Below are 16,580 nucleotides of genomic sequence, written 5' to 3'. Positions count from 1 at the left end.
ACAACATGTGATTTCCACATGGTTGCCAGTGCAAGTGCTATCATTACAGGCCTGCCAAATGCTAACTTAGCTGTCTACAAACAAACTGCTATTACTGTAACTCTAAAGATCTGAATCAAACTTCCCTATTGTTCTAATGAGAACCAGAAGGAAGGGGAGCCTCACACTGTTTGACTGATCCTTTATTTTCTCTTTGTGGTAAATCTTACAAGGGTAATATTTCACCAGATTAAGGTGCCTCTGTCATAGATGCACATTTTTCAATCAGTGTGGGCTTTTCGGTCCAATACAGTAGTTGGAGCTCTTATTCTCCTAACCCACCTCAGCTCTGTGGGGGGATTTTGTTAACCTACAGCTGACCCATGACACTGTGTACATTACTTTTAGCCACGCTATATCATGCCTCCACCGCACCCCTCAAACTCCCACATTCAGCTTCTAATGAGCCACATGCTGGGGTGCTCTGTGGAGGATATCTGGATCTGGGGGCGTGCGCCCGCAACTTGTAAAGCTGACTCTGTGAGACGTGGTGTTCACCAAAAAGCCACAAACCCCATCCTCCTGAGGGATCACATCCCAACAACTTCCATATGGTCTTAAAGCAGAAGGGGGCCATGATATATGGTTGGCTATGGGCTCCCCTAACAACACTGCGGCCTCAGCGAGCGTGTGTGCGACCGAACTTGAGGGGTACTGGTTGTTAATGTTGCTTTGTAAGTGTCAATCAAGCCCAGCCTTACTTTCAAGACTTAGTTTCTGCACAAGCACATCTACTTTTTTCATCATAACAGCATGAAAAAAAAGAGAAGCCAACAAGTGTTATTGAGTAATACATTTCAGCTTTGCATGGCCGGGTTTTTTCTACTTTCTACTTTCATTATTTCTGTATTATAACAGCTCATCAAGCAAGACGGACAAATAAACAAAAAAGAAACTCTACCGGAAGATGTCTAGGTCCAGACGCTGAGCAGTACATCATTTTCACCACACTTTAGTCTATGGTAGCAATTAGAAAAACATGTGGCGCAGGAGGCCAAAACAGGACCCAATTGCAACCTACAAACAGACACACCAGCTGGAGTGGAGAAAGCAGCACTCCTGGTTTGGAGAGACAGACTGAGAGCGAGCTGTCCAGCATCTATGTTAATGATGGGTTTCGGGCTGATGGGGTGTGTATTGATTACAGGATCTGTCTAATGGGCCATAACTCTCTGCAGGGCTGCCAAAAGAGTGTTATGCCCCTGAACTGTGAACTGTGCAACCCCCACAAATCCACACACGACATATAAAGCTGAGAAGGACTCTGTGGGCTGTCTGTGCAGCAGTAACTTTAACCCCAGCTCAATAACGCCACCAGAAGCACCAGCATTTAAAAAAAACCCTCCTCCCGTTCTTGTAAAACTGAGGACGCTGCTCAGGAGGCTTGGTTCTCATCTATGTTAGGTCACTTTTTTTAACCTTTGGGAAAATAACATTTCTTTCTTTTTCATTTTTTTTGTAATCTGAATGCCTTAAAATGCTTAAAAATGGCAAAAAATGTGATTAAGTAGTGAGCTATTACTTTTGCCTATCATAGAAATTCAGCAGCAGTCAATTAGATGTTGTAGATTAAAGGGACATTTCACCCCCAAAAAATCCTGATATTTTATTTCAAATTTCATCCCCACATGAAAATGCTCACAGCAATTTATGTGCATTATCTTGAGTAAGTGTGTCACAATTAATGGAAAGAGACACTGCTTAGTTTTTTCAAATGTATTTCTTGGCTATTTTGGCTATCTAGTTACATTACATTACATTACATTACATGTCATTTAGCAGACGCTTTTGTCCAAAGCGACTTACAATAAGTGCATTCAACCTGATGGTACTAGACATAGACCATAGGAATCGAGTAAGTACATAACTTTAAGAGCTAACTGTCATTGCTAAAGGAGTGCTATATGTTAAAGAAGAAAAGAAGAGAAAACAATAAGAGTTTTGTTCCATTTGTTCCATTATGTTTGAGAGAAGGAAGACATCTCTACTACTAATATCTGCAAACACTCTGCAATTTACACCAATCCACTAAGGGAGCTGAAACCTGATATCTGATATTCAACTTCTCCAGTGACTTTCTGCATGCTGTCACACTGGCTCTCTCACAGACCCATTGTCTTCAGCACAGAGTTCCTCGCGACCACACGAGGACAGTGTGGTCAGTTTATTTTTTTCATTCAAAAATGCTCCAGAATTAGCACATATGTAGGATATTACTTCAGACATTGTAATCTTCCATCGCTATGACCGCTGACACTAGTCAACATTAGCTTCAGCAAATGTAGGTAAATGTATCAGCATTAGCCACCGTTGGTAACGATACTTATATAGTGTTGAGGACAGAGTTACTATAAAGAAGCTCCAGTGCATCATCAAGCCATGATTTTAGACACGGCCAAAAAAAAATCCCAAAAAACAGTTTCATGGTCTAACTCCAAAATTCAGTTATATACAGTTTTAAGTATTTTTACATTTTACATTACATTTGTTCTGGTGACTCAGCGGGTGACATGGTACACAATGCGTCATGTGCTTGACTCTGGCCCTTGACCTCTAGCTACATGTCATGTACTATCCAGTATAAACAGTGCAGTTCATTTATTCGTTCTACAATCAAAAACACATACATGTGACTAGTGTAGAGAAGCACAAACGTCACAGTGTAATTCAAGTGCAACTGCCTTTGAGCCAAATGTTTTGAAGTTCAGAATTACTTTTTGTCTGAGGACAAATCTTGGTTGATTGGCTCCAATATATCCTGTTGTTTATGTTACAGGGAGGTTGACAAAGAGCAAACGAAGACGGCTTGTATCTATTAGGTCAAGAGAGTGAACCTACATTTTTGGGTACTGTTTTGGAGGTCAGAAAACGTTTGCATGTGTGTGTCCTTGATAATTTAACAGCTGCGTCACACATGTTGTAGCAAAAGAAGAGTATTAAGTGTGTTTTCAACACGAGATCTAAAGAGCTGTGAAAAATGATTCAACAAATTACCTAAGATGGGTGGATTTTATACTTTTGGGAGGAATATACAACTATTCTATTAATTCACATGGCTTTGATATGCATTAAAATGCCACAGCTGAGTCGAGTGCTTAACATGACTTACATGCTGCCTCAACACTGGGGGTCTTCAATCCTACTTTAACAACACTGTGGACATGATTGACACATGCTATTGCTATATTTTTTGTTTGGAAAGAGAGGGAAAGTTACCTTGTGGTGGCAGAGGTAAGCAAGAGAGAGAGAGAAACTTTCTGCATGAGGAGTTATTTTAGGGTTAGGATGGGGCCCTGAGCGGCACAGCAGGCCAAAGAAAGCTGGAAGGCAATCAAAAAGAAACTCTTCTCTACCGCGTTTCACTCTGTCAATCACCAACTGCTTAAGAGACTGAAAACAACTTTATTCCTCCACGTGAATGATGCACCTTTCATCTGCACTCTCTCAGACAGCGAGGGGTTTAAATCAAAGGCCATCTGTGGGCTTTTTTAGAGGCTTGTGCTCTCACTGTTGGCAATGCTTGCAGAAAGTTGCCATATGCATTGCATGCTTTCGCCAAAATATTGTGATGTATAGTGTGGTGAAATGAATTCTGCTGCAGTATCGAAAAGCATGCACTTTAGGGAGCACTATGAGCTCAGGTTAAATGTAAAGCCAGTTCCTGTCTATGCTGCAGGGAGTCTGAAGTCCCTGGTCTGAAGTATTCTATATTGTCCCATACATTGCCTCTGTGTGTGGCAGACCATGCCATTAATCCAATTACTAAAACAGCCATGTCAACTGGAGACCCAAGAGCAACACAACATAACTCTGATGTATAGTGACCCTACCAGTGTGAGCTACGCCAATAATACATAGCATTTCTTTTTAGCCACGCCAGGAGAATGTGTTCTTTAAATACTGACATAACTGTTGGATGGATTTTCATTTTTTTCACCCTCAGATTGAGTTTAAAGGTCCAATACTTTGTTTATGACCAAATACCTGAAAACAAATGTCACTCCTGCCGTCTCAGCTGTACTTAGCAGCTGTAATTAGCACTAAGCACCACTACTGTGCTTAGTGCTAATTAGCAAAGGTTAGCAGGCTAATACACTTAACTATGGTAAACACACCTGCTAAACATCCACATGTTAACATTGTCATTGAGAGCATGTTAGCATGCTAGCTAAAGCACTGCTAGGTTTAGTTCATACACACATGGACCCTGAAAATTTGGGAGCCATGAGTGAATTGAAATCTCTCTAATACCCCTTTTCGACCAAAGCGAACCTAGTTCTTGTGCTGGACTGGTGCTGGTGCTAGTTCGCCGTTGGTTCAACTTGCGTGACGAACTCAGCAAGCTCTGGGTGACTGACTTGGTAACGAGTGAGTTAAAAAAACGACTTTCTTTACTGACAAAAGTAATCCAAACTTGTGTCAGTAAAATAGACTCTTGTTATAAAACTAGGAGGTATCTACAGCTCAGTATCTTTAACTCTGACTTGCCAAAGAGCTCTTTTAGCTTTGACTGTCTCTGTGCCTGCTGGTAGCCTGTCCAAGAATCCATTTACAGCGAGGTATGAGTGAAAGCCACATCCAAAGGTGCAAAGATAAGAGGGAAGCCTCTAAAAGCAGATACAAAGGAGAACAGATAAAATTCAAATCTACTCTCCAGTAGCAGTGGCTTTAAAATGTCTTACTTTAATTGTTTTTTTCCATGAAATGTTGTAAACCAAAACTTCAAAACAGTAATTCTACAGTGATATTCCACAAACCTAATTGGGGGTTACTGTATTTACACTGAAACTAGCAACTCAAATTTTTAATCCTAATTCCACAGTTAAGTAGCTTACTGTTTTGAAAACACATTTCTGTAGCAAAACCTCAATACAAACCGATGGTACGTATTTTACTTAAACAAATTGCTGTTTTCTGTTTTTGGCAATTTCTATCAGATGTGGAAGATTCCCACAGTTTACTGTTTCTGGTGTATTTTATGAATGATGTTGTTGATGTCTTTGTTAAGCATTTTAAAGTGGGTTTGGATTCCATGAAAACAGAAGATTTTCTTAAAGAGATTTTCAGATTTTTTGAACTGGGGTTTTGTGAGGTATTTATTCAGAGTCAGCGTGTTATCTACAGTCATGCAATGTACTGCTGTGGACGGCGGCAGCTGCAAAATGTATTGTCAGCACCTAAAATAAGGCCCACCTAAAAATCTCTGTCTGTGTTTAACACTTACAGTAAGGCAGATGACAGACTGTCTTGTATTATAACTCAAGACAAGACTACGGACAGCCTTTGACTAGGCAAGGCTACAATATGGTCTGCCTCTGCTCTCCATCTGAGCATCAAGACTTTCCATTGAATAGATGTGAATCTCAACACAGAGGGGAATAAGTTTTGTACTGACCCAAAAACAAGATTCTCATTCATCTCAACGGGAGCTTTGATGGAAGTAAAGCCAAGCTTACACCTGGCTTCACTCTACCAGCCAAACACACACACACCTTTGATTCTCGGCCATTAATAAAATCATTGGTTACGTATAACCCCAGTCATAAAAACCTATGAAGTTTCACTTACAGCGGTTAACTTGACTAGGAGAGAAGTAAACATCATCAGTGGAAATATTCTGTTCTGTTCTTCTAAATGGATCAAAGCATTCTATCACACAACACTGGCTATTTCCAGCGCATGGAATTTACTTTAAGACACAAACAAGTCTGTTAACCATCCATCCTGAAGCAGAAAACAGCGACAGTCAGCTCCAAACCTGCCAGGACAGGGGTAGGACGGAGGCTTCAGAGAGCCAGACAACAATCTCCAACCAGACCCACTGAGACCCAGACGTAGACTGTTTTATAAACACATTTCTAAAGACATGTAGGCGCACTCCCTGGACAACTAGTGATCCAATTCCTGTCATATATTTGCTCTGAGCTCAACCCAATTGAACAAGGAGGTATTGTTAGGAAGCCATAACTGTAGACACCCAATCCAGCCTCGCGGGTGAAGCCTGCAGCTGACACTTTTAATATTAGACATTACTTCAAAACCCTTCAGTGAGAATTTCCTAGACGCAGCTCAGCCGCGATATGTTTTTACTTATGCTTTGAGCCGACAGGTTTGTTACTTTTCTTTCCCCCACTGCGAACATGTTTTCTCATGCTGCCATCTCCTAATAAAGCAGCCTGGGTCTCGTGTGGGGATGGAATAAAGATAGCTTGAGCCTGTTTTTCTCCACGGAGGTCTTCTACGTGGGGGCTTCCAGTCCCAGCTCCAGTCTGGGGCCTTTGTGTTGGCACCTTGCCGGCCGTGGGGCTTCACTCAGCTGATGATAGCATAGCCTCCAGTCAGACCTGGGTGAGGGCCAATTGGTAAGAGGGTCCAGATGGTTGGACAGACCCCTGGCCTGCTCAGATGCCTTGTTTAACACAGGCACATTAGACTGGACCTGTTACTTTCTGGCAGATTCAAAGTATTTACCCTTTTAATTTGGGTAACTGCAGCTCCACGTTAGATGTAATTTACACCTTGGTAAGTGTGCCTTTTAGCTGGGACTTGAGAAAAAATGGAAGGAGGCTTTGCACTGGTCAGGAGGGAAGGAGATCTAATTAGGAGACTGCTGGGGCCAATCAGCTTGTTGTGTAATAGCTGAAATGCGTGTGTATGTCTGTATGTGTGTGTGTGTGAGGGAGATAATTAGTAGAGAGGACCAGAGGAAACAGTAAACAAGTCAAAAAGAAGTATAGCCAGGTTTCTTTAGCTGTATAGATTGATATATGCCAGCTGCCGTGTGGGTTTTACTTCACTTGTAAAATTTAAAGATAACTTTCTCTTAAAAAACTCCAATACTAACCTGTTATTTCAGTCTGCAACAAACAATGGCAGTCATAAATGTGAAATAGCAACATAATACGCTGGGGTAACCTCAGGGCTCCAGAGTGTGACCATTTTGGACCAAAAATCTGTCAATCTGTGCAACTAAACTTTTTCACTGGTCGCGCCAGTGTGCCTGATATTTAACAGGTCTGTCTCTCTGTGTGAATGTTTTAAAACCGCACCCTGTGCTTCTCCTAGCGACATCACAACATTAAAAAAAATACCAGTAATTCAAAACAAAGACAACTATTGATTGTTTTTTTGTCAACGAGAACGCTGTGTTGGCCGTTACACCTGCCCTCGACCCTGAAAGGCCAGCCCAGACACAACATTCACACGTCCATAGTCACTCTCTCTGTCACTCAAACACACACTTGCTAAGCACAAATCATGCTACTATTATAGTACCAATCTAATATGCAAACTTGTGGCTTGCGCTAAAACCTGCCCCTTGGCCAATGGCCCCTTGGATTTATTGGACCCGTACCTTTATTCCTGTTTACAATCATAGCATTCATAATGTGTTAAAAAATGACTAATGTGCCGCTTAAACTTTGTGCTGGTTCACCTACATGAAAAAGTTAGCTGCTAAGTTAGCCATTGGCCCTAAAGCTGGAACCATTTTTGTATTGAATTAGGCCCCTTACTAAGAATAGGTCACTGATAAGACTAACATACTGGGACAGTTTCCCTTAACAGTCATACAAGTTGATTACAAAAAAGAAACATAACAATGTTGTGTTTGAAGAAGTGGTCGCTTATTCATTCACAGTGTCTTTTATTCCACTTTTAATTATCTGGCAGTTAGGATATCCAGCACTGCTGTGGTCAAATAAAAGAAGAGGCAGTTCCACCCATGATTAAGGGCTTATGTCAAAAAGAGAGCCAAGTGCTAAGTGATGGTAATTTTCACGAGTGGATCTTACATGAAAAGACATGGGGGCAATAACACTCTAGGAAAACTTTCATTGGGCAATTCCACTTGACAGGCTAGTCATTAGTAGCCATTTACTATGTTATTTTTTAGTCTGTGTGCATAAGATCGTAAAGTCTCTCTGTCTGCAAAGTTTACCAGTTCAAAAAAGCTCTAATGTATGGAACATAATGCATCAGTGTGGGTGTGTGCCACTTCAAGACACTTAGTTTTCAAAGAACTAAACTGTTGTCTTAAGTAGCTGTATGAAAGCGTATTCAGGCAAATTACATATATTTAACATTTACATAGGATATTCAAGGGTTTTACTTACGTTTTATGCAGCGATTGGTTCCTGGTGCCAAAGCCCAGCCTGAGCAGCACTGCTGACCTCCACAGACATTAGGTCTAAACAAAGGAAGGCATAAACAAAAAAAGTTGAAATAAGACACTGACAGTACTGTTTCAAGCATTCATTAATATTGAAAGCTTCTTCATAATCCATAGAGCAATAACGAGTGTGGAAGGCCTTAAACCATCGCATGACAAACTGATCTGATTGCAAAACTTGTTATAGTTTCAGATCATTCTGTTGTGGCTGGCCTATTGATATGAACACTTTAGAGATTACGCTATAATTGCATTTTATTTGATAAAAATTTCAGGGCAAGTCACGAAACTCTATCTCAATGTGGACTCACAAGTCCCTCTTTCAGTTATGTGAGAGTGAAAACAAATACAGAGTTATCTGAGCCTTGGAGGGATTATGTGAGACACACGGGACATGAAAAGCACCCTGCATCTTCTATAAATCACTGAGCAAATGAGAGAAGACAAGTTTTAAACAGTTATAACTGGATTCTTTGCACTCTTTAATCCGCACTTGCAGTGCAGGCCAATTTTGCAGTGAGATAGATGAAAAGGCACCAGACCGCAAGAGCAACTTCAGGGCAACGGTCAACACGCTGGCATGGATCTGTGCCCCATCATCTTTTCACAAGATATTACAGTAAGTGGATGTCTGACTCATGGTGATTTAAGAAGATAACTGGAATTGACTCATTGACCCCAGCCGGATTGCACTCATTAGATACAGCGAGTCTTACTGAGGCGTCACACGGATAACATGCAGTTGTTTGGGCCCTCTGGCAGGCTTAGCTTTGTCATAAATCAAACACATCAGGCCAAGCCCGTGCCAAAGACATCAGTCATCACATTCAAATTCCATCAAGGGATATATGTATGTAATGGAGAACTTTATACAACATAATTAGGATCGTGCCCCAGGTTAGAATATAGATAACACCATGTTCGCACCTAGTTATATTTTTATTTAAAACCCAAACATGAGGCCGTGGAGTATTATTTCACCGCTGAAGTATCTGGAGCAGTCAAACGTCTGACAGGTGCACTGAAAACAGAAGGGGAGTCATACTGAGTCAACATGAAGGTAAAGGAGAGTTAAGTGAACGCAGCGCTGCCAGTGCCTCTGGGTACAGTAAATGAGTAAGCTGAGTGGGAATTCCAAGAGGAAATGTGTCATGAAAACACTTTCTCTTATTCTAACAAGCGGCGGATGATTCATCTGCAACTAATGAATCAAAGTGTTAAAATCACCGCGCAGACTACTATAAGGTAATGTTCCCGCAGAGTTACAGTACGCAACGCCACCTTTATTATGCTTCTCTGAAACTCAAAGAACCTCTTTCATTCACCACTGGCATATGTTTTTTTGGCAAGGCAAAAAAACATGTTGGATCTAATACTGCATGCAGCTATTTTCTTTATGCACTACTTTAAATAGACAGCACCTAAATTCAACCATGCATGAGTGCAAATGTCTGGCTGATGGGAATGATGAGAAATGTTGTTTTTATGGTGTGAGGGATCAGGGCATAGTGAGCATGATGTGCATGATGGCATTGTGGCAGTAAAATGCAGATACAAATACTGGACAAGCATCCTCTCCATCTTTTCTCTTGGGTGTTATCATGGTTTAGGCTCAAGGCAGGTGAGTGTATATTACATGCATTCCTACAGATGGTAAACCAATTGGCTGAATCCTCCTATTGCTTAGAAATTGTTCTATATAAATAATCCATTTCCTAAAGGCACCTTTCATGACACACAAAAGAAATATTTTATTTATATTTTAGTGTCTGCGACCCAAGGTGAGCCACTCAAATCCCCCTCTGATTATTATGTAAACACTCTCCCCTCCAGAGTGTATCATGCTTTGTCCCTATGGAACAAACAGTACTGGATGCACAAGGGTTCATTTAACAAACAGAAAAGGGCTTTAATATGGAAACAACCCATCGTGCTGTTTGGAGTTTAACAGAGACACACACAAAAATAAGGGCTTTGCAGCGTTGAGAGAGTGCCATTGGAGAAACAGGTGTTTCTGATCACTAAGCAAATTTGCAAATGTTCACCAGCCAAGGCTCCATTTGGACCACTACAATACATGGCCACAGGCAACAATGCAAAACTGGGGCGCACACATTGAAGCAGTCTGCAGCCACTCTCCTACTAGGATTTAAATATACTGTAATGTGTAGTAATGGGAGGAAATGGTGATAATACAGTGTTGCATTAGCCTCAAAACAGTTCAGAGATAGTTCAGCCATTCATATACATTTGCTGCTCATTAAAAGCCTCCACTATCAGCACAGTAATCAGCAGTGTTTAACCTCAGTTATTATTCCATGTCCTGCCATGACCCTGCTGACAAAATACATACATTACAGTAATTCATATGTGTCTCTTTCACCTACTTCCATGCACTCTAACCGTGCAGTTTATATGGAGCAGCACTTTTCTCAGCCATTTTCTGTGGGTCATTATGTTACATCATTACTTGGTTTGCCTAAGAGAAAGGGAGATTCTGCTTAAGTGGGCCACCACCACTTACAGTAAACCACATGGACTCATGTACAGTAAAATAGGTCACACAAATTCCTTGAACAGCACTGATCATACAGTGAACTTGAATGGCTTGAACAGCTTGATAAAACAAAGTAAAACATTTATAAAGTTGACTGGAGAGCACTTGGCTGCCATTCTTACCCAACAAGTCTCCTTGTGCTGGCAGAGCTGGGCTTGTTGCTCTGCCTGCGGTTCACTCTGGTTCTGTGCTGCTGCTGGCTGCCCGTGTGTCTGGCGGTGCGCAGCGCACCATCCCGGGGCGCAGAGACGAGGTCTTCCCGGGAGGCGCCTGCAGCATGAACCGGTCCTGCTTTGGATATGTGCCTGCCAGCCCCTTGGGATGATGCGCCTCTGGGCATGCGGACCAGAATCCTAGTGTTGCTGGTCCCAGGAGAAGCTTCCCCGGATGGTCTGGAGGATGCACCGTCCTTTGGTCCGGTTAGCGAGTGACCTTGACTCCTCACCCGGGACTGGTCCCAGACCGCCCGGCCAGCCCCTGCACCCTCTTTCCTCCCACCTGTTGTGTCCTTGTGACTGTCACCAAGTCGCACCAGAGCAACAGTCAAAACCATCAAAACAGCAAATCCTGCACGGTCCATTTTGGGCATTCAAAGTTTTGAAAGTACCGCGTAAAAGCGCAAATCGTGTAACAGTTCTGTGGAGGACACTAAAATATGAGCAATAAAAATAAAAGTCCACGATTAAGCTACACGAGCTCAGCAAGACGGCATCCTCTCCCAAGAATGAAAAAAGCCTGGATACCTCCTCATAATGCCCAGGTAACACTTTGCGCAGAATGTCTTCAGGTTGTCAAATCAGCACCTAACTACAGCCCAACGTGAGAAACTAAACTTTTCTCCTTCCAGCGCTGAAAATGTGTTATTTTAAGCAAACATTATTCCATCTGTTTTAGTTTATGTTAAACAAGAAAAAGAGACGCAAAGAGAGCAGCGTGCTGGCTCCAGGGCTGCTGAAGCTGTACTCCTACTCCAAGTGAGAGAGTTTGAATCGTGCTCCCATGAATATCACCACCTCCTTGGATCTGAAGTCACCGGGAATTTTTGTAGGGATTGCATGCGCTTTGCAAGAAGAAACTCCCCCTTGTCGGCTGTATTGTTGCTTCACTCGCGGCACCGCTCGGTCCATGTGCCCACACGCACTTTCTCTGCCAAGTTACATCATGTTACAGAGTGTCTTTTCTGCCTGTGATTCCTTTGAACAAGACTATTGGAATTATCATGAATGCAGCTGCGTTAATGTTACCTTCCACTTAAATTTAAATTGGCAGGCAACTGCAATATCATAAAACATCAGAAACCAGATGTTTTCCTGTAAGAATCCACAGTACTGATTGCTGGATTGTAATGATTTGAATGAACTGACTGTGGACTAATTGTTTCATCTGACACAGCTCAGTGTGAAGCACTTTGAGTTCAATTGTTGCAGTTCAACTTTTATAGATTATTGGCAATTTGTAAATTTACACACATGCTTTGATACAGCAGTTAAAGGTATAGGAAGCTCACAGTCAAACTCAATCTGAAATCTTGGAAAACAGGTTATGTAACAGATCCCATTCATCTCCCCCTCTCATCCATGCTGCATCATCACTTTCCCTCTGACTGTCTGGAAACAACACATTTCTCTTCCCCCATAAGATCTTAAACAACCCAAAGAGAGTTGGCTCCCTGCTCTCATTCAGCCCACAAAGATGCACGCCTGTCTCTCTCATGAGTCTTCCCCGAGCACCATTACCACTCACAGGACTGCCATCCAAAACATACAGCAGCAGAGAGGAAGACTAGTAGTCTGACCATTCATTCTCTCGTTTCCACCATTGTTGAGAGTCTCAGAAAAGGAATTTTAACCACTGAAACTTAAAAAAAAGAAAAGAAGACTTTGAAGAGACAGAGGTGTCGTCTTTCCTGTCTGATTTCCAAGGAGACACGTCTGTGTGGAGACTTGGGCTGAGCGCCACAGCTGATTACAGCTCATCTTGCAACCCATGAGAAATCTAATTAGAGAAGGTTGCTGCATTAGTCTTATGACTGTCCAACAGTCTCACTCCACCCCCAGGCATGTTGCCTTGCTGACATCGACGGCCCCGCTGAAAAGAGCAAGACCAGTTGACCCTGCATCCTAGAAGGTGACCAGGGCGTGCACCGAAAAATCTGTGTGGATCTGTGACCTGCGTGAGCCCGAATCAGCATCTCACATCATGTTATAGCCCCATGTTGTGAGTGTGGACCAGTGGTTCTCAGCCTTTTCTGGCAGGTTTACCCCTTCAGCCCTGTTAGATAAATTCAAGTAGGCCCCCTCTCTCAACACAACGGTCATATTACAAATGTTAAACGGCAAGTCACAATTATTTACTCATTACCTGACATATAAATGATGGTAGACCAAACATCAGGAACACTTCTGTCATATAATACAGTTCAATAGCCTCCATACAGTTACATAAACATGTTTCTGAATCAGTTTAAACAGCAACTGTCAGCGTGGGTTCTCACCGGGTTCTCCGGCTTCCTCCCACAGTCCCAAAAAAAAACATGCACTTAGGTTTAATTGGTGACTCTAAATTGCCCGTAGGTGTGAATGAGAGTGGGATTGTCTTGTCTCTATGTGTTAGCCCTGCGATAGTCTGGCGACCTGTCCAGGGTGTACCCCGCCTCTCGCCCAATGATAGCTGGGATAGGCTCTAACCCCCCCACCCCCCGCGACCCGATTGCGGATAAGCGGTTAATGGTAATGAATGAATGAATGAATATTAGATGTAGCATTAAGCTTCAGGTAGCCTAGAATTTGTTTCAGGTCTGTTCTATTAAGACTGCTTTAGTAGGTATTTCAAGCATTTATCAATTAGAGCTAACTATTTCACTGCTTAACCCTCCTGTACTCTTGAGGTCCTTTTTGACCCCAAATCAATTTCAACACATGATTAATATAGGTTAACTTTCATAGAACTGCTTGAAATTCTCAGCATATGTGCCCCTCTGCATCCTTTATAGATAATATAATTTTCTTCATACATTTTTACGTGTTTTATACATTTTATAGCACCCATGGTCCTCAGGGGTCAAAAAGGACCCCATGATATTAGACTGGATGAGGACATGTAGAAAAAAAATGTGACCAACTTTTATTTTTACAGCTTTTAAGGCAACTCATAACCAATACATTGATGTATAATTTTCATATTTTTTTTCATTATTATTGGTCAATTTTAGTCAAATATAAAAAAAAAAATAGGCCTCATTTCAAGAGATAAAAAAGTAATAAAACCTGATTTTCTCCTAATAGTTATAGTGAAATAATAATTTCTTGATGGGAATGTGCAGAGTAGGTTATGTCAACTTTTGGTGAAACTTATGTTTTGAAAGCATTGTTCATTTTTGGACGACAGCAAAAATAATAAAAGTATAACATGCTTCTTGGGGCTTCCACTATTACTATTGAAAAAAATATTCAGGTTTTATTGCTTTTTTTTCTCTTGAAATGAGGTGTAATTTTGTATATTTGACTAAAATTGACCAATAATAATGAAAGAGATAAGAAAATGATATATCATTTTTTTGGTCATGAGCTCCCTTAAAAGGTGAAAAAAATGTTGGTAATATTTTTTTCCTACATGTCCTAAAACCAGTCTAATGTCATGGGGTCCTTTTTTACCCCTGAGGACCATGGATGTTATACTTTTTTTAGGAGTACACAAGGGTTAAACCCAACCTTACCTTATCCATTAAAGTTACATTTTGGTAGCTAGTTGATCCATTAGCCGACTTTTAGCTAGCCTATCTACTTCAACAATTTAGCTATTTCCACTAAATACATTACTAACTATTTCAATTATTTGACAATATGTTGTTGTTTTTCTTAACTATTTATCCACACCTTTAGCTAGCGTTAGCTGACTATGTATTGTGTTTTGCTGCCTTCAAATGGAGCTTGTGAGCCCGCAGTGTAAACAAACTCTTTTAAAATGACAGGACGGCCAAAAAAAAAGTCGGCAGTTGACGCAATAATAGGGACGTCACCGCGCATCACCCGCACTTCAAGGGGCGTGGAAATTGCGTGTTCCTGCCGTAACGCGCATGCGCAAGGTGGATTTTATTTGTCATTTTTATGCATTGATTTTTATTGATTGATTTTTAATTGTATTATCATAAATTGTATACATAATAATAATTATTATTATTATATAATGTATTATTGATTTACTGTTTTATTTGTGTTTTACTGTTTTTACTGATTTATTGTTTTACTGATTTATTATTATTATTATCATTATTATTACTGTTATTATTGATATTCATATTCATATTCATATTCATATTCATATTATTATTATTATTATTATTATTATTATTATTATTATTATTATTATAAATCAGCCAAAAGCATGTTGCAAAAGCAAACGCATAATTTAAAAAAGTAAAAATAAATAAATGCTAGGCCCATTACTGTCACTTCATCTTTTAACTAACTGAAACATTTCTTGGAGCCACTGAGTAATTGAGGGAGGAAGAGCATTTTTAAACATTAAACAACATATATTTATGTCATTTATGTTTATTTACATGTCAATTATATTCCTGTTTCATGCGTTTACGCCTGTAGTGTTTGTAAGTCTTATATCCAGGCTGTCTTTGATCGCACATGGAAGTTCAACAAACTCTTCCCAAACTCATAAACTCTGAGCTTTCGGAAAATTTGTACTTACAGTGTTGTGAATACCACAAGCAGTGGGCGTTCATGACCACAACACTCAAACATACCAGGTGTCACAGCTTAGTAAATATGCAAATATATTTTCTACATAAATTGTAATTAGTTAAGCTACTTAACAATCTTCCTGCATAACTATTCCCCAGGGGCACAAGTAGCCCCGGTTGGGAATCACTAAAGATCTGCGGAGCAGCTATCCATGTTATGTAAGTGGACCTTAACATGGCCCAATTTGATACAATTTGCAGCATCTGGAGGAACTCTAGAATAAATACCAGGAGGATGTCTCTGGCTATGACCAACACTTCTACACAAAGAGTCCTTTGAAAACTCTGGCATGACAACCCAAGCCACTCCTATCATCTTTCAAATGCAGAGCAGAAATATAACTGCATTACACTGCACAGTTTCTTACAAAGCACAGGGTCAAAGTAACAATAACAATATCCAAGTCTTGTAATTACATTGACGCAAACAACTTGCATGCGTGGAATGTTTGTTGAAGGAAGTTCAACATTGATTTTATTTGTCTCCAGGTACTTAATGCTTTTTTTTTATTTCAGTATATAACTTTGAAGCAAATGTTTTGAAGCTACTGAACCATGCATTTGATGGCTTCTAATTTATTCTATAAGTACATTCACCTATTAGCATAAACCTCTCAAGAGAGACACATTTGCATCCATTTAGTGGAGAGTGACGGCCTCGTCACCGTTGAGCAAGTGGAGGGTCAGAGTTCGAGTGTACCCATTAGGAAGCCAAACAGTATCATTACACACAGATGTAGAGCTCTCATTATGAGCAAGTATCAGCAAAGTATTCTTAGCCCTGCCTCCAGAATTTTAAGTGATCTATGTGAATCGGTCTCTGTGATGCCTTTCAATGGAGAGCACCAAAAAGGAACGTCAATCTCTTTCGCTAGCTACCTTTTGCCATTTCAAAGCCCTCGGCTCTCCTTCCTCTTTGCCCAGCAGCTAACATAATACTGACATTGTTCAGACTGGGCAGCAGTGAGGACCTGGGGGAAAACGTGGAAAAAGGGAGGTTCATTTGGCAGAGAAACCACTTCGTAAAAGCTCAAATTATGTGCTTTATTAATATAGTT

General features: G+C 40.8%; 1 protein-coding gene across 1 annotated transcript in view; it reads right to left on the bottom strand.

The window, feature by feature from the left end:
• Positions 1–11,743, bottom strand: part of LOC131987769 (latent-transforming growth factor beta-binding protein 2-like) — a 103,262-nt gene extending 91,519 nt beyond the window's left edge. Inside the window, exons 1-2 of the mRNA XM_059352631.1 lie at positions 10,889–11,743; positions 8,154–8,227 (exon numbers count right to left, since the gene is read on the bottom strand). Coding sequence (XP_059208614.1) covers positions 8,154–8,227; positions 10,889–11,355 — 541 coding nt within the window. The 5' untranslated portion in view covers positions 11,356–11,743. The remainder of the gene's footprint in view (positions 1–8,153; positions 8,228–10,888) is intronic.
• Between the last annotated feature and the right edge of the window lie 4,837 nt (positions 11,744–16,580).

This window comes from Centropristis striata, chromosome 16 (assembly GCF_030273125.1).
Source record: "Centropristis striata isolate RG_2023a ecotype Rhode Island chromosome 16, C.striata_1.0, whole genome shotgun sequence".
In the NCBI taxonomy this organism is placed as follows: Eukaryota; Metazoa; Chordata; class Actinopteri; order Perciformes; family Serranidae; genus Centropristis; species Centropristis striata.
The sequence above is the reverse complement of the archived record's forward strand: the minus strand, read 5'-3'. Positions and strand labels throughout refer to the sequence as shown.